General features: G+C 38.1%; 2 protein-coding genes across 4 annotated transcripts in view; both read left to right on the top strand.

The window, feature by feature from the left end:
• Positions 1-1,395, top strand: part of LOC106093234 (organic cation transporter-like protein) — a 73,019-nt gene extending 71,624 nt beyond the window's left edge. For both annotated transcript variants that reach the window (XM_013260300.2, XM_059362731.1), the window contains exon 7: positions 404-1,395. In XM_013260300.2, the coding sequence (XP_013115754.1) occupies positions 404-921 (518 nt within the window). In that variant the 3' untranslated portion in view covers positions 922-1,395. The remainder of the gene's footprint in view (positions 1-403) is intronic.
• Positions 1,396-6,584: 5,189 nt separating this feature from the next.
• The window catches only part of LOC106092348 (probable serine/threonine-protein kinase DDB_G0278665), a 90,598-nt gene continuing 78,071 nt past the window's right edge, over positions 6,585-19,111 (top strand). The window contains exon 1 of one of the 2 annotated variants that reach the window (XM_013259435.2): positions 6,585-6,748. In XM_013259435.2, the coding sequence (XP_013114889.2) occupies positions 6,674-6,748 (75 nt within the window). In that variant the 5' untranslated portion in view covers positions 6,585-6,673. Of the gene's footprint in view, positions 6,749-16,549; positions 17,097-19,111 lie in introns of those variants that run through there. The other variant, XM_013259510.2, reaches the window with a different exon arrangement.

The following is a 19,111-nucleotide window of genomic DNA, read 5'->3' as shown; positions in this document are numbered from 1 at the left end:
TATATAGCGGCTATATATAACTTAAATCTGATTTTATGAAATCAGAAGATCAGGATTAAATACAAAGAATACGAAATGATTAAAAATTGTTTGCAAAATATTTTTATACCCAACATATCTGCGTGCTTTCCACAGATAGACAGACGGACGGGCGGACGGCGATCAAGAATGTATATATTTTATGGGGTCCTTGACTAATATTTTGATGTGTTACCAACGAAATGATGAAATTGGTATACCTCTATCTTATGGTGTAGGGTATAAAAAATAATCCAATAAACCATAATGGTAGTGCGTACCCAGATTCTGCCCGAACTTAGCACCTTTTTACTCTATTTACGTATTATTTTTGCTTTTTTTATACCATTTACAATTCTAATATTTTGCATGTTTCAATTTCCAGTTCCTATTGATGGCCGTGTCGCCCTACTCATGTTAACAGCTATGATTTCCAAAATGGCCATATCCTGCACCCTATCCATTTTAACCACCTGCACCGTGGAATTGGTGAGCAATGAGAAAAAGAAAATCTGTGCATTCTCCACCATTTGTTGGGCACGCTTCTGGCTGCTGGGCGCCCCCTTCATAGGAGCCACCATAGTCTTTGGCCAACTAGTGCCACAAACGGCATTCGCTTCCCTGGCCATAGTGGGAGGTTTCCTCAGCTCATTCATATCCAGTCCGCGAACTGTGCCCAAAAGAAAAACCACACAGGCCACAAATAATATGGCCACCGCCACCCAGCTATCATCACAGGATGGCATCGACAACAAGGCCTTCTCCAAGGGACTCATATTCAGTAGCATTAGCAGTAAATTTAATAATTCACACTCGAATCTACCTCCACAACTGATGCCGGGTATTTGGACGACGAAAAGCTATGAGGATGCCATAAACAATACCAACCTTCCAAAGGTATGATTAAAGCAAGTCGAGTGTTTTAGACTCGACTTTGAGGATATATGGAAGACAAGTAAACCGAAAAGGAAAAGATACAAATAGAAGAGGAAGACAAAACTAACGTTCATCAAATTAAAAAGAAAGCAAAGCAATTACCAATGATTGAATAGACTTAAGGCAAATAGGAAACAGAAACATGAGCTATGTGCAAATAAAGAGCAAATATGACAAAATAAGAGGGATTACTAGGAAAGACAATAGAATGTTGCAGCTCACTTGTAAATATTGAACGCGTTTGGCAAACATTTAAATATTTTTTTTTTTGTTTTTAAAAAATTTGCCCATATTTAGTTTTCCAGAGTCCCTAACAGACTAAACGATACAAGCAGCAAACTTATACCTGATAAAAAAAAGAAGGAATTGTAAGAATTCGACAAAATATTTTTCCTTTAAAGCCATTGAACAAAACGTGACAAATAAAAATTTTAAATTTTAGCTAAGCTTTTTATCAAAGACCAATAGTATGCTGGCATAACCTGCATACCACACCTTGCATTCAATTATGAATAGCCGATAGGTTATAATGAAAAAAAAAAAAACATACATATTTTAAATACATTCAATTAAATAGAGAATGCAACTAAAACCAAAATCAAAAATATTTAATATTTACAGGAAGTATAGGACACACACTCTGCTGCACATTTAGATTTAGAAAATATGCAATTTATGCTCAATTTGCAAAAACTTAAAAAGCTTAAAAAGTTTTTCCAAAAAAAAAAAATCTTTTCAATTTTTATTGAAAATGTTGTTACATGTTTTTAATTGGTTAAAGCAATTTAAAATTGTAAATGTTTTTCTTTTTTTCTGTTCACTATTTTGGTCATCTTCCAATCTGTCTTTGGCTTGTTTTTAAGTAGTCTAGTTTATACGAACCCCTGATTGTATGAATATTTGAATATTCGTTAAAAGAAAATCTTCATCTTCTCCGCGTTTCGCGAAGGATTAGCAAATGTTATTCTTATGATAGAACACTACATCCTCATAGACTCTCAAACTCACACTCACACACACACACACACACATCTGTACACAAACAAAAGAAATGTTAAACCAAAAAAGACGCTCGTTATAGAACTTGAAAGTTAAAAAAATTAATACAAAATACACACAAAAACTTAAGTAAATGAAAAAAAAAAAATGTTTAAATAAATATTATTTTAAATTGTTATTTTTTGCGAAAACAATTTTGTTTGCTTTGTTTTATTTGGGGGAAATAAAAATGAAAATTTTGCCCATCAACATTCCACCAAAGGAAAGTGGCAAACTTCTCACATATCAATGAGTGCAGTGCGATTCAAGTTTTAAGCTCAGTGATAAGGGGCCTCATTTTTACAGCCAAGTTTGAATGGCACGCCTCAGTGCGACACCTCTTTGGATAGAAGTTTTTACATGGCATAGTACCTCATATATGTTGTCAGCTTTGGGAGGAGAAAACCACCGCTGAAAATTTGTTCTTGATAGTCTTGCCAGTATTCGAACCCAGGGGTTTAGCGTCATAGGAGAACATGCTAAAATCTGCGCTATGGTGGCCTCTACGCTACGTTGTTTTTTTTAAGGTAAATGAAGAGCTGTTTCCCTTTGCTGTTATAAGTGATCCTAACCAGTGTTGCCGCTCAAGAAAATTATTTCCTACCAAAATTTAAGAAAAATCCTACTAAATCCGACCAAAACCTACCAAAAGTTCTACAAGCCAAAAATACGATATGTACCCACTATCATACATCAAATTCTACACTTTTATACCCACCACCATATGATGGGGGTATACTTATCTAGTCATTCCGTTTGTAACACCTCGAAATATTCGTCTAAGATCCTATAAAAAATATATATTTCTGATCGTCTCGTCGTTCTTAATCGATCTAGCCGTGTCCGTCGGAATCACGCGGCCGAACGCGTAAAGCTAACCGCCTGCAATTTTTGCACAGATACTTTATATCGATGTAGATCGTTGGGGATTACAAGTGGGCCATATCGGTTAAGATTTAGATATAGCTCCCATATAAAGCGATCTCCAGATTTGACTTCTTAAACCCCTGGAAGCCACAGTTTTCATCCAATTTGGCTGAAATTTTGCAATTAGTGTTATTCTATGACATTCAACAACTGTGCCAAGTACGATCCAAATCGGTCTATAACCTGGTATAGCTCCCATATAAACCGCTCGCCCGAATTGACTTCCTGAGTCTTTACAAGTCGCAATGTAGTGTTCCGTTATGACTTCCAACAACTGTGTCAACTACGGTCCAAATCGGTCTATAACCTGAAATAGCTTCCATATAAAACGATCCTCCGATTTAAATTCTTGAGCACTTGGAACCGGCAATTTTTGTCCGATTTGGCTGAAGTTTTGCACTTAGTGTTATTTTATGACTTTGAATAACTGTACCGAGTACGGTCCAAATAGGTCTATAACCTGGTATAGCTCCCATATAAACCGAGAGCCTGAATTGACCTCCTGAGCCTTTACAAGCCGCAATTTTTGTTCGATTTGGCTGATATTTTAGACTTAGTGTTATTTTATGACTTTCAACAACTCTATAACCTGGTATAGCTCCCATATAAACCGCTCCCCCGAATTGACTTCCTGAGCCTTTACAAGCCGCAATGTAGTGTTCCGTTATGATTTCCAACAACTGTGTCAACTACGGTCCAAATCGGTCTATAACCTGAAATAGCATCCATATAAAACGATCTTCCGATTTAAATTCTTGAGCACTTGGAACCCGCAATTTTTGTCCGATTTGGCTGAAATTTTGCACTTATTTTATGACTTTCAACAACTGTGCCAAGTACGGTCCTAACCGGTCTATAACCTGATAAAGCTCTCATATAAACCGATCGCCCTATTTGACTTCTTGAGCTCTTACAAGCCGTAATTTTTGTCCGACTTGGGAGAAATTTTGTTATGACTTCCAACAACTGTGCCAAGTACGGCCAAAATCAGTCAATAACCTGATATAGCTCTCATGTAAACCGGTCTCTCGATCATCATTGTTCGGTTCCTAGAAGCTTTAATTTTTGCTGGTTTAACAGAAGTTTGGTATGTAGAATAAAATTATTACCTACAACCTAATTTATTTTGTATACATTTGTAGCAGAATCCATGGTGGTGGGTTGCCAAGATTCGACCCGGCTGAACTTAGCACGCTTTTTCTTGTTAACCCTACAAAATATGCATACATGTCGGTCCGTCTGTTTGTTACTTGAGCGCTGCCGTGAGATGATATCTAACTTTTTTTTAGCCCAAAGAGCTTGACTTGCATGATATGTGGTTTCAACAAGACGATACAACACAGCATATATTATAATGGACTGGAGGTGAATTCGGTAAACATTTTATTTCACGTTTGGACCGGTTAATTGGCCGCCTAGATCGTGCGATTTTACGCCTTCATATCATTTTTTTGTTGGGCTTTGCTAAAGCTCATGTTTATACAGACTAGCCAGCTTCAATTGACGCATTGGTAGTCAACTTTGAAGCATTAATTCGTGAGATTCGCGCCGAAATGTTGGAAACAGTATGCCAAATAGTATGACTAAGCGGATGGACCATTAGAGGTGCAGTCAAGGCCAACATTTACATGAAATAATCTTTAAACATTAAATTATATGGAACGTTCTTGTGATTCAAATAAAGATTTTATGAATTTTTCTGAATGTTGTTGTTTTTTCTCTTAAAAAAATCACCGTTTATAACGCATAATCAGAATAACAATGCAGCTGGAGCCGATGGGTTACCGGTTAGGCTATTCAAACTGAAAGGGACACGCTAATGGAGCGCATGTATAATATTTTCTGTTCCGTACACACAAAAGGAGCCAAGGCAGTATATACCATCTACAGAGGAAACTGTTCAGTCAAGCTCCATAGGTCAGCAAGCTTGTTCCGGTCCAAACGATCGATCGCCAAGGGAATGTTTTGGTCATTGGGTATTGAAAGGCACCATTAACTCGCTTTTTCATGTCGAGTATCAAAGGCAATCCGTTTTTAAGCAAGAAGCCGTTGCCGTCTCTCGATACCAATGATTGTCACCGGGATGGGATAGCTGTGAGCACTACACGAGCTGAAACTTTGAGCTCCAATCTGTGTGGTGTCATCGTTTTGTTGTTGTTGTTGTTGTAGCAGTGTTTTGTATACTGAGGTGGGTGCCTAACCTTAATGGTATTTATGATTTACCTTCCCTTTAGATATGGTCGTTAATTTCGCCGATAGATATCGGGCTCCAAATTTTCAGCGGAAATCCTCTGCAACTGAGTGCGAGTGTCGAGAGGCCAACTATGCACTATAAAAATAAGGGTGCGGTAAACCGGAGCTTATTCAGGCAATCATACTCAACTTACAACAAGATCACGCACCCACTCTTATTTTAGTAGGCAAACAACTATTAGCTACTTCGGTTTGTTAACAACGCGTCAATTGTCAAGCCTTAATTTATATTCTAGGACCGATATTTTATCCAGCTTAGAAAAATGTGGATAAAAAGAATAAGAAGTGCCTAACAAGCAACTTTGCTATTTCAAGATCTCAACATGTTACCATTTAGTATTAATTACGACGTTAATTTTGGAAGAGACTTACCCATACATAAGATCCGCAGTTAAATGAAGTTTTTACTTTTCTTCCGAGACACAATAACAATGTTTTTATTCGTTTCGACGGTGAAGTATCCTCCAGACTGGTGTAGTACTCTGCCCCGTTAGCCAACAACTTTCATTTTTTTAACACAACACTTTTGTATTTGCCATGCCACCTTCATCCCGCGACATTTATAAACAAATGAAGACGCTTTTCAGTTAGGTTGCTTGATTTTAAATTTCAGAGTTGCAACTGACAATTTGAAATAACTTGGCATCACTAATTTTGCTTTCCAGCGCCCTCGCGCCATCTTTATGTGAGATGTATCTATTTGTCCGCACAAATTGTAAAATGTTGCACAAAATACTAAAGTTAATCCTCCATTCACAAGAATTGATAACTCAAACCCATGAATGAACCAAGAACAAAACTTGCTAATATGCTGTTTATACGGCACATCATGATTGTATTCATCGTGGGTACGTGTTGATTACAGCTTTTGGCAAAAACTGTACATTGATTTTATGGAATTAACCAGTCTTTACTTCTCTTTTTATAACTTTATTGAGGACAGAACGTGTTTTTTCAACATCGTGCAAGTAATGATTGCACTCTTCTGTGTAAACGGTAATGATAGAAAAAATCAAATTATTTTCGTTTTTCAGCCATGATTGACGGTGTGTATATGTGTCGCATACAAAAACAAATATGCGCATTAACACTCCATCAAGGAACAGGGGCAAACTTCTCAAAGTTTTTTCTAATATTCTTGTCAGAATTATAACCCAGACATTCAGCGTCATAGCGGACATGCTAACCTCTGCTCCAGGGTGGTCCCCGAATGTTATGTGACGCATACATCTTTAATTTCTCCAATTCTATTGCAATAACGACGCGTTTTGATGTACCATGTAAACTCCCCATAACATTCTAAGTGAATGTCAGATTAAGGAAGAAGAAGATTTTTAGATTATTTTAAAACAGTTTGAGCTTTTGAGCGGGCATTTTATTTTTGTCGTTGCATTTGTTATTGAAAAACCTATAACCTTTTTAAATATTGAGATAGTTGTCCTTTAAGTGTGCTCCCATAAAATCGATAAACATTTTTTATCTTTTGAAAAAGAAAAAAACAATGAATCCAGCGGTAAACGAATCGGGTGATGCATCACAATTTGGACGCCCAGTTTTAAAGGAATTAAACACAATGGTAAGTCCTATAAGTATCTCCATCCAAACGGCTATTTCCTAGTAATGGGTGGAGTTATTGTTGTGTATTATTAGACATACATGCAATTTCTGGGTGATTATATGCTGCAGCCCACACAAAAAGTGTATATGTATGGACATCGATCGGCATGTTGATTGTCGGCACACAGGATCACATGACGTCAACAAGAAAAATTACATCCTCTTCGATTTCGACTAAAAAGCATTAAATAAAAACACCAAAAGTTTAGTAAATTCAATCTGGATGAATTTTAATCATTCTGGATGAAAAATATTAAAAACCGAATGCTATATATCCAAAAATTGCAGTTTGCAACAAATATGTAAAATTTCCAGAGAATTGTGTAAATACAAAAAAAGAATCTTAATTTGGAAAAGAACATTTTATATCCCTGATTTTAAATTGAATTGTGGTACCCTGACTTAATTTTATATAAGGAAACTGGAAAAGGGACTGTTTAATCCATTAAACCCAAAAATCACAGCCCCAGAAGGAATACTTTCCCAACCTAGTTGTGCTGCTGAAACAAGGTGTTGGTTTCCACCCTTAATTTGCTTACTGGGTACTGTCAAGTAAAGGCTCCCTTGTGTTGCAATCAACCACTCGATCTATGTCATGAAGTTCCAATCTGACGTCTATGGCTATCCACAAGATGATGGATTTCAATCGGGACATACATTAACACGCGGTCATCAATCCTAGCTCCGTAGGAGTTCAGGCGGCTGCAGGAACGTAATTGAGCCAGAAGTACTCTGGTTTACTGGATGTTAACTTCTTCAGGTGCAATAGGTGATGGTCGATCTCTATGGTCTGCATTCATTGCTTCTGCTACCGTGGCAGCGTTAATGTTATCTAGACCACCCTAAAACGCCGCCAAATCTAGAGTTTCTTGTAGCGTTGAGACTCATGTTCTAGATCATGTTGATCCTTACTAATATCTCTGGGATGTGGATACTGTCAATTCCATGGCTGCCAGCCGGTTGTACGTACCGGATTGACCCGATGGAATCCTCCATCGGCAAGGGCTGCCGTCTCGGTTTACAACACACTGCTACAACAACAACAATATGTTGTCGTGCCTTCGCACGAGTAGGATCTTTGATGGTGTAGAGATAGCCCGTCGCAGTACCTAGAGCAGTATTCTGGCTGGTCTGAACTTTTTCAGTTTTATCGTTGCACAGTGGGAAAAAATCGAAAAATAATTATTAAAAAATATGCCGTGTGAGAAGGGGTAAAGATATCTCTTTGAAATTTGAAATGGTTAGAGCTGAGTTGTTAGGGAGATTGTGTACAAATAAGGAATGAAAATAAATTCTGCCCGATTTTTTTTTTACTAAAATCCCCAAAATATCGCTTTCAAGCAAAGATGATTACCGATTTCAAAGAGATATATTTATCCGCTCTCACATGGCATATTTTTTACTAGTTTTTTTTCCAATTGCGCACACTGTGCGTTGGTGGGACGTAAGGGCCATTTAATGGGAATCTCGACTACATTAAATTTTGTTCTACAAAAAAGTTTTAAAGGATATTTTACCTATACAGTCGAACCGGTTAGTTTGAAAAGAGGGAGATATTAATCCGCCCATGTCACTATGGATATATACCTAAGCCAGTAATCTGCGTGTTGTGCGCTCTAAAAACTAAAAAGTAACCTCAAAAAAGAAAATTTTTAAGTAAGGAATTCCGTGCTACTTATAAAATCCTAAATTGTTTTCCATACCTCTCCCCTAAGTTGGTTCATGTCTGGAATCGCGTCCTCACATAAGTACCGATGTCTGTTAGCCGCGATAGCCGAGCAATGACATAGAAAATGCTCCAGCGTCTCATCTTGTCGCACCTATTTTGCATAAGTGAGCTCGTAGTTCTGTGTCCCGTTATGATACCCAAAGCTATACTAACCTCCTTCTTACTTCCTTTTAGTAATAGCCTCGTCCTCTCACGATCCGCATGATAAACCCGTAAACTGTTCTCTCCCCTTCACTGCAAAATCGTCAGCCCTTTCATTCCCCCTTATACCGTTATGGCCCGGCACCTAAACGATGCGGTCTGTGCCATCCTCAGAGAAGGCGTTAATCTCCTTCTTACACTGCAAGACTGTTCGTGACCTTACACTCCTAGTTGTTATTGCCTTATGGCCATTTTACTGTCCGTAAAGATGTTCACATTCAACGTCCTCGGGTTAGTACCACACCACCTAACGCATTCCAAGATCTCCGCCTGCAGGACCGTATTATGTTCAGGCAGTCTTAAACAGATCTTCCTGTGTTCTCAATGTAGACCCCAGGCCCACTCTGTCCCCTAGCTTTGATCCATCCATGTACCAATATCTTCCAGACGGCAATACTAGGGTTCCGTCAGTCCAAGACTGTGCCGCCTGGAGCAGTCCTCGAACCGTATAAGACAAACGCTAAAAATACATCACTTTGGTTTCACTTATACGTTATTTTCAGTTCAGCGTAGTTCGGATAAGTCAAATTAGTATCCAGTTAAGCGATAAGCATAAGTGCAAGAGCCAACATCAACGTACTATTCATATGTGAAATAACTTGATTTGAAAAAGAGCAATGCTTAGGAGAACTCTTTAAAATTCGCTCATGGTTATGAGCGAAATTTCTTAAAATGTTTTTGCAAATTTTTATTGATGACTTGAATTTTTCAGACAATTTCCCATAGAAAAAACTTTTGTACTTATGCGCTTTCATTTCATTTCATTTCATTTCATTTATTAACCAAATATGTAATATAAAGCCAATAAGGCCCATAAAATAATTACATACAAACATTTCAGTAACCTGAGTATAACAGATAATTAAATTCATTTCTTAACATAATGAGGTACTTTATTATATTTACCTAATATTTGGCTCCCCAGCCATTAAAAATAAAGAATATAAAAGAAATCCAAATGGAAGAGAGCGATAAATAGAAAGTGGTCCAACAAAGTGCACAAGAATTAAAAAAAAGCGCAGCTATATTTAAAAATAGTGCAGCTTTGAAAATCCGATGTAAGAATAGAACAAGGAGAAAAAAATTAACCATCAGCAAAAGAGTTATAAAAATCAAAAAGTTTTAAACGGAAAACGTTGTTGGAATGGGAAAAGATGCGTAATTCATGAGGCAGTCGGTTCCAGCATCTTGCTACTCTAACAGCATATGATCTCGCATATATGTTTCTTCTAATTCTAGGAATAAATAATTGCGGGTTTCTAGTAGACCGAGAGAATACAAAAATCCTCCTTAGAGGAACAGGTCTAATATTAGCAAAAGCGTTATGAAAAAGTAGTAAATTCCTACACTCAACAAACCTTTTAAATGAGCAATTAAGAAAACGTTTTACGAAGCAAGATATACGATCTCGTCTTCGGACATTGTAGACAAACCGCACAACGGAATTTACAATTCGCCTCAATTTAGTAAAGTTAGCCTGAATAGTACCTGAAAAAACCTCCAAACCGTAAAGTATCTGAGACATTAACAGAGAATAAGCCAGAAGCTTTCTCACCTTGAAAGGTAGGTAAACAATAGAAGAATACATTTTACGAAGGCAAGACCAAACCTTCCCTGACAAGGCATCAATATGGTACCTAAAAGATAACTCAGTGTCAACAATAACAATTCAGCTTCATATAAAACGGAATTACGGAATTCAGCTTCATATAAAACGGAATTACGGTTGTAAAAGCTTTTCCGGTTTACAGGTATTTTCAGATAGAGATTTTCACGTAAACCAATTGAATTGCATTGAATAACACCCAAAATGAATGGTGCTTTCCGGCTTTTTTCGTTTAAGCGGTATTTTTCACTTAAGCGTCCCCCCGACTTGCGATAACTATGATCATCATAGAGGCCTGAACTTTGAGCTCCAATCTGTGTGGTGTTCTTGTTTATCACGAGGAGCTTAGCTGGCAGCTACCCGGCGCGTCTACAGGTTGAGGATAGTGGAATGCTCCATAGGGAGTAGCTGCAACTGCAGTCGTAGACAATCAGCGGTGTATAGTGCTTAGTCTCAGTAAGGGGCAGGGTGGCACCGACTCTTACTTTAATACTGATTACGCTCGATACGTCAAGGCGAGATATTGGGACCTTTAAATAACCAATGGGCATAATGTTCCGGTGGCAATCAGTCGTATAGTCCAGAACGATCTTGCTCACCTATAAGTCATGACGAGGATTGCCACCTCCATATGCAAATGTGGTTACAACAGCAATAGTTATGCGGTTTCGACTATATTTTTTTTTATTGAACACCAGTTGAGCTGGTGTGTTTCGCTATACGCTAAAATTGGTCCAGATCGGTCTATATGTTCGTTTGGAGGATTTATTGGGGTAGGCTTGACCCGGTATACTTGGTCCTGAATACTAAAACCATTTTTGTACAAGAGTCCAAATGGCCTTACATTTGAGCTTCAGTTGTCCCAATTGCCTTACATGTCGGATTGTGAATTTTTTCAGCGGTTGTTAACCCCCTAAGCATTCTACACAGACTATTGGTTCGAAACATAAATAACTGATACTTGTTGGTTTAAATAGATTTGATATTTACCCGCCGAAAGGGACTAGGATCCGCGGTCCCAGTGACAACGTTGTTAAATTTGATACTGGCTTTATAAGCTACATAAAATCGTCGAAATCGACTTACAGTTTGAAGTCGCTCTTTGCAGAGACTTTCTCCAAGAAAGATTCAAATTTAATACTCTTCACTGATGCTAGACGTACGCCTTTTTCTGTCATTCGACAAATCTTACATAACAACCTTGAGGCGATTTTTGAGCTTCGTTTACCAGAACAAGCTGGTATATTGTCCGCGGAACTCGCGGCTATTGACATTGCTATACCATTCGCTGTCAACAAGAGATGTCGAACTGTTATATGAACATATAGTTAAATTCTACATAAGAATAGAAAAGGATTATATGATGCTATTGTGAGCTAAGGTGGATCTGTTGGGGATATTTTGGTCTTGTGGGTCTCACCTCACATTGGTATTCTTGGTAATCAACGTGCCGGCGAATTGGGGGAGAGGGTGCTATGACTTGAGAACCCGATTGGTACACACTGTGTAGCAGGTGCAATTAACAGCCAATATATCGGAGGGCTTCCTCCTCTTTTTAGAAGGATAACAACCCATTGAGTACCAGACCTAATTATTTTATCTTCCCCTGATTAGAGCAGTGTGTGTAATGCTTACCCGACTTCTTGCCAATAAAGCGATATTTAATACGAGGCATTATTTTGAACGTACTATTCCTTCAATATGTTCTTTTTGTAATGAATACCCTTAGGTACGAAATATATCGGAGGGCTTCCTCCTATTTCTAGAAGGATAATAACCCATTGAGCTCCTAGAAGGATAATAGAGCAGGGTGTGTAATGCTTACCCGACTTTGTGTCAATAAAGCGATATTAAATACGAGGCATTATTATGAACGTACTCTTCCTTCAACATGTTCTTTTTGTAATGAATACACCTGGGTACGAAATATATATATGGTTGTATAGAATCGACATGCCTTTATTGCAGATACTAATCTGCAATGATATTAGCTGTATACCAAAGGTTCGTCAATCACTTAGTTTCCAAGGCATCAAGAATATTTAGATCAAAGTTCAATCATTATTTCACTTAATCTTTTGATATAATTTAGTAAGTTTAGTTCTATGCTTCAATGGTCTTAGAAACTCGACATATTTTTCTATATTTTATAAAAAAATAATTTATGTAATATATTTCAAACAAAAAAAAATTAATAATCTAATTCCTTTTTGTATTCCCAGATTCTGTACATGTCTGTTTTTTTTTTGTTTCGTCGTAATAAGATAGGAAATGGTGTTTCTTCGAATGTGCACAATTTATTTTTGCAATTCTTTTTTTTACTTTCCGTTTAGTCATCAATACGACGCGCCAACCATTGTAAACGTATACATTTTATTTATTGCAATTAATATCCGAATATAGCTTCAGTATTTGTAAGCATTACCCTGGTGACCATTTGTCTTGCCGCTTATTTTTGAATAAGCCACACAAACGGCTATTTTAGGCCAGACTTGACATTATTGGCAAGGTAAAAGCTAAGCGGCTACGGGGATAAGCATGTGGTACAGCTTAAGTTTCCATAGGGCATTTCCGATGAGGGTTAGCTTTATATTCCACAAAAGAAAAAGCTTTACGCTCTCTGACCAGCGGCAGGGGACGAAGAACCAGGGAAGTGCGGAGTCGGAGACTAGGAGTCGAGTAATTTTGTCTGGAGTCGGTGTCGAGAAAATTATCTCGACTCCGACTCAACAAAAGTAATTAAATTCTAAAATTGTTTAGAATAAAAAAAATAAAATATTTTTTTTTATTTTAGACTTTTGAATTCATTTCGGCTGATTTTGAATTCATGCTCGGGGTCTTTTTAAATTAATTTAATTTTTATTTAAACTATTTATCGATAGTTCATATAGGAAAATATTGCATATATCTTGTCTGGAAAATGCTTTCCATTGAAATATTGATTGCAAATTTTGCCCATGAACATTCCACTAAGGAACAGGGGCAAAGTTAGTTAAGGTAAGAGTGGCAGTCCTTTACGTACTCACTTAGACAATTTTAAGTCCATTGTGATACCACAGCAGCGACAGATCAAGCTTGAAGCCTAGGCTTCTGGTGGGAATCGAACCCACGAACCCTGCAATGGTAATCCAAGCACACTACCAACTCGGCTACCGGGGCGTCCAACAGGGCAAACTTCTTACATATCAATAACATTCATTGCTGTTACAAGTGGCTTAGCTACGAGCTAACGGGCGTCTCCACAGGTTGCGGATAGTGGAATGCTTCATAAGGAGTAGCTACAATCGCAGTCGCGGACAAACAGCAGTATCGAGCTAAGAGTCTCAGTGAGTCTCAGTGAGCTAAGAGTCTCAGGGCGGCATCGGCACTCAGTATTTGTGCAAGAGCCGGTGCCGCCCGGCTTCTCACTGAGACTCTTCGCTCGATATGACAAGGCGAGATATTGACGCCTTTAAATAACCTAAGGCCACAATGTTCCCGTTGAGATCGGTTCTTTGGACCGGATCGAGCACAGGAGCTTGACGTGGATCGCCACGTCCACACGAAAATGTGGCTACAACAACAACCTACATTAATGAGAAGTATCTATGAAAATTTTCATGCGGATAGCCTCATTCGTTCGAATTCTTTCGTAATTTCGGCTATCTCTTAACGGACAGACAAATATGGATAGACTAAATTAACCCATTAACGGCGTTTGGATAGAAATATACCCAAGAATAGAACTGTCTTAGAGTCTTTTTGCATTTTATTGGTCTATATTGAAAAAGATTAATGGTGATAAGCCTACTACTTTTGACAGCAGGTGCGGTTTCATGTCAAAGTCATTAATATACTCCATTTTTCGCTAAATGGTCATAAAATACTAAGAAATTTATTTTTTGTGTAAAAGCATAGTGGCTAAGAAAAGAAAAAAGATTTATTTTCATATGTTTGTTTTAATTTTTAAAAATTAAAATAATTCTTAAAATTTAAGTGCTCGGAGTCGACTACTGAGTCGGAGTTGAGTAAAAATTGCTCGATTCCGCAGCCCTTAGAAGAAAATGTTTGTTGTTGTTGTAGCAGATTGTTGTGTTCTATATTTCGTCTGCTTGATTCTGTTAAATGTCAAGACCCAGGAATTCTGCAACTAAGATGGGGTGCGCCCACAGGGATCTTGGTCTGAGTCGAGTGGGACTGGCTGGGCAGTTAAACAGGTTACGTGTATCGTGCGGTCCCTGGTTACAATCGGGACATATCTCTAGCACGCCGGCATCAATCCTTGCTCTGTAGAAGTTGAGGCGGCTGCATTTGTCGGAACGTAATTGAGCCAGAACTACTCTGGTTACCCGAGGGAGGTCAATTCAACCGGTAGCCATTCACTTCACGCGTATTTGTAGTGAACAATGTGGCTGAGGATTTGGTGACGGATATTTTCAGATTTCTTGCAACGAAATATGAGGCAAGTTCGTTGAGGTAGACGTTCAACCTATCGCAGATGTCAACATTGGGTCTGGGGCCTGATGCCATGATCGTACAATCTTCCGCATATGATACGAACTCTATGCCGTCTGGAGGGGGTGGAATGGAGGATAGGTAGAGGTTAAACAGTGTCGGAGATATATCCCCCACCATGGGGAACTCCCTGTTCCTCTCCTCCTTGCCCTGCTCCACGTTAGTACTAATGACTATCAGCGATATCGAGCGGAGAGTCTCAGTGGGAGGTCGGGTGGCACCGGCTCTTGCACAAATACTGAGTGCCTGTGATGCTGGATACGACAAGGCGAGTTATTGGCGCCTTTAAATAACTAATGGCCACTATGTTCCCGCGGCCATGGTCCTTTGGAGGACGAGGATCGCCACCTCCTCATGAAAATGTGGTTACAACAACAAAAACAACAACGAATGAAGGCCATAATCAAGCCGGGACACACCTGTTATTGGTGTGTTGTTTTAGATCGAACAGCCTGCATCTGGAATCAATGAAAAAGCTTGCAATTCCAGCGATATTTTTTCTCATATACATATTTACTCCTCTCTCTCCCCTTTGGGGGAGATGAACTGCCGTAATTGCTAAATTTAAAAAGTGAAGAGGGCTTATTGCATAAACTGGTTAATGTGTGAATTTCAAATACAAAATGTATTCTCTATCCCCCCAATATTTCATAAAGGGTCAATGGAGGGGCAACCCTCCAGCACAATGTTATGATCTTTTCTGAGTGAAATGATAAAATAATGCCACAATATTTACTCTTTTAAAAATTAAAATGGTTAAAACTATTTCCCTAAAGCCACCTTAATGTGGCACACCTTGTTTTTTGTAACAAATAAGAAATTGTCAAAGAAAATTTGGATAACATCTTAGCGAACAAGGCGACAGCGGGTGGGTGATATCACTTTTTTGCGGCTCAAAACAAATGGGTATTTTTTTTTTGGTAGAAACAAGCAATTGAGTGATTATTTGAAGCTTATTTGGCTTAACTGCTGGGCCATATTGCTGTGGTGGTTAAAAATACTCTACCTATCGCACCAAGGGAGAGAACCCCCAAACATTTTTTTTTAATTTATCGCAAATGCCTCCCATACTTATCACTCATTCTGGCTTGTTTTATTGCTTGGTGTGCTGGTAATTCTTTTTGTTTTTGGCATAGATCGAAAAGTAAAAGTGAAACGAACAAATGACACTTTCCTAACCCCTTTGCTTGCCCCCCCCCCCCCTACTAGCCTTAGTTGTTGTTGTTGCCCATTGAATTTGTTTCCAATACACCGTGAATGTTCATAATTTAATTACAAAAAACAAACGCTACACGTTTCCTGTGCCCTTCTTCGGCAAAAAGTTCATGGAAGAGTCACAGCAAGCCAAGTCACTGTTGTGATCAGACGATCGTCGGCCAAAGCATTCTTATTAATTAAAAAATTAACTCTTTCCAAGTGCGTCGAAGAGTTTAAAATGTAATCTTTGCCAAAGTAATTCAAAATAGGAAAAGCTTCTATGGCAGGGTGGCGGGGAGAGTTTCATTTCGCTGTGACTCGGAACATCGTCGTAGATGGCTGGCTGGCCATCTGTGGTTTTCAATGCTTTTTTCAGACTTCTTTTTATTGTTCTTGTCATTGTTGTTGTTGTTGCTATAAGTTCTTTCTCTGTTTTGTAATTATGGAGGGTTTTGTTTATTGACGTCCAGTCGATCACTTTGAAATTGTTGAACGAAATGAAATTTCAGTTGACGTTATTTCGTCGTTGCAATCCGTTCGGGCCTGCCAAGTCAATAACAGGCAGCGAGAATACTCTTTAAAAAGTTTTAACAGTTTTAAAAAATGTTTTTGAGGTTTTCCTTAACGTGTCGCCTCATCATCATGTACTCGCAATCTCTTTAATTGAACATTGATTTTGTTCGTATTCAATTTGTTTAATCGCATTTTTCGTGGAAATCCATATTTCGGGTCCATATCTATGAAAGCTTTCCAACGATGATCAGTATTAAAAGTATTTTCCACTGTAAAGTATAAACAAAGAGAGAAAAAGAAATTCATACACATATGTGCAGCACAATTTTCAAATCTACAAATCTGTGATACATTTTCTTCACCTTGGCTGATATTCCGCGACGGTGATTTAAACATGAATTCTATTATTTTGTCCAAAATTGTAGGTGTGAACAGTGTGATTAATTTAATTGAGGGCATACTCAAAGTAAAATTACAACAAGAAAATCTATAAAACAAAGTGCTTGTTAAACATTTAAATCTAAAATGGGAAATTCTGGTGGAAAACAAAAGTCTGCCAATGGAAAGGTGAGTATTTGAGCTGCACATTCTTCGCTAAGCACAAAATTAGACATTAATTGGCCTTTTATGAAATTTTCGAGTATTTAAATGGCAAAGTACCTCACAAATGTCGTCAGCATTAGGTGGTATAACCACCGCTGAAAATTTTTCTTAACGTTCCTGTCAGGACTCGAACCCAGCCGTTCAACGTTATAGGCGGGCATGCTAACCTCTGCGCTACGGTGCCTCCCTAATTACATATGAGTCATTGCATATACGAACGAGCAAAGTATATTGCTATTCGCCTTAACTGTAAGCCGGTAACCAGCTTTTTTGTCCGACTTGAATAAAATTTTATTTGTCCGACTTGAATAAAATTTTATTTATAAAGTAATTAAAGAGTTTATATATTCATTACAATTTCTATAAATATCTTTTTTTTTAGTTTTATCTTTTATTTATATTTTTTTTTTTTGCAAATGGAAAAGGAAAGCCAAGAACGTGTTCATCTGTTTAACTGCCCAGCCAGACATACTCGACTCAGACCCAGATCCCTGTGAACGCACCCCATCTTAGTCACAGAGTTTCTGGGTCTTGACACTCAACAGAATCCAGCAGACGAAAGATAGAACACAACAAACTGCTACTACAACAACAACTATGGGTAATTTGGTTTACGAAACGCGTCCCATAATGGTTGGTGTGTGTTGCAATCTCTGGCTTTCCTTTTCCATTTGCAAAGAAAAAAATCTCCTGTCATTGAGCTTGTCTCTGAATGAGAAACAAAAATTGTATAAATTATTTTTTAATTTTGTATTTTTTTTATTTTTTTAAATATCTCTTTTTAATTTGTTTTTTTTTTTAATTTTTCATTTTTGTTTTTTTAGTTTTTAACTTTATATTTTTTAATTTTATATTTTATATTTTGTTTTTTTTTTTATTTTAATATACCCACCACCTTAGTCACTCCGTTTGCAACACAACGAAACCTACGAAGTATATAAAGAGGTTTCTTTGAGTAATAAAGAGGAGGTATACCGTTAATAATGAAAAAGAAAACCATCCTAACAAATCTTGAACTCACATGACCAGAGACTAGAGCCTTCGGTGCCACTTGACTTTTTATGTATATCAAATGAACTGATGGGGATGCCGCAATGCAAATTTGACCTTGAATATTTTATTAAGGAACAGGGGCAAACTTTGGACATATCAATGAGTTCAGTCCTATTTAAGTTTTAATCGTGCCTGAATGGCGTGCAGCTTAGCGACACCACTTGTTAGAGAAGTTTTAACATGGCTGGATAACTTACAAATGTCGCCAGCATTTGCAAGATGTTCACGCTGGGATTTGAACTCAAGAGGTCGGTGTCATAGGCGGACATGCTAACATCTGCGCCAAGGTGGCCATCCATGGGCTGCCGCTACCGCATCAAACTCGTCTTGAGGGCTTTCAAGACCACAAATACCTTCGCCCAAAACATTACACCCGTCCTGAGGCTTATTGCAAAAATCCCCACGGACAGTCCTTTAAAAATTAATGAGTGCTATCCGATTCACGTTATAGTTCGCAAATAAAGCCTTTATGGCTCCCAAATTTCTAGGAACTAAATGAAGACGCCTGTCTCGGCAGCCCCACCAATTTGGATCCATACGTGTTCAGGAAAAGGCGGGATACATCCAGGCCAGAGCTCCCTCTTAGGGAAAACGAAATTCGAAATTTTGCATAACCAAATCGTAAAGCCTCACGAATCTTGTCTTTGAGGTTGAGCTTATAAACTTTCAATAGGATCAAGAAGTAAAATCGCGATTTAATAAGGTAGCTTCGTCAGGTGATGGGTTGATTCGAACCATACTTGAAATACTTAACAAGAACTAAGTTTCTAAAACCTATGATTGGGATACATTCAGGATTGGATCGCTAATTTTTGGACACCTTAGCACCGTCTAGTTGAGAGTAAACATTGTCCACATCAATAGCATACAACTCCGACAATAAAAAAATCACTAATCTCGCGATAGCGCCATCCATTCATCGTAAC

Source organism: Stomoxys calcitrans, chromosome 2, assembly GCF_963082655.1.
Source record: "Stomoxys calcitrans chromosome 2, idStoCalc2.1, whole genome shotgun sequence".
Classification (NCBI taxonomy): Eukaryota; Metazoa; Arthropoda; class Insecta; order Diptera; family Muscidae; genus Stomoxys; species Stomoxys calcitrans.
Note: the sequence above shows the minus strand (reverse complement) of the source record. Positions and strands in the feature narration are given on the sequence as shown.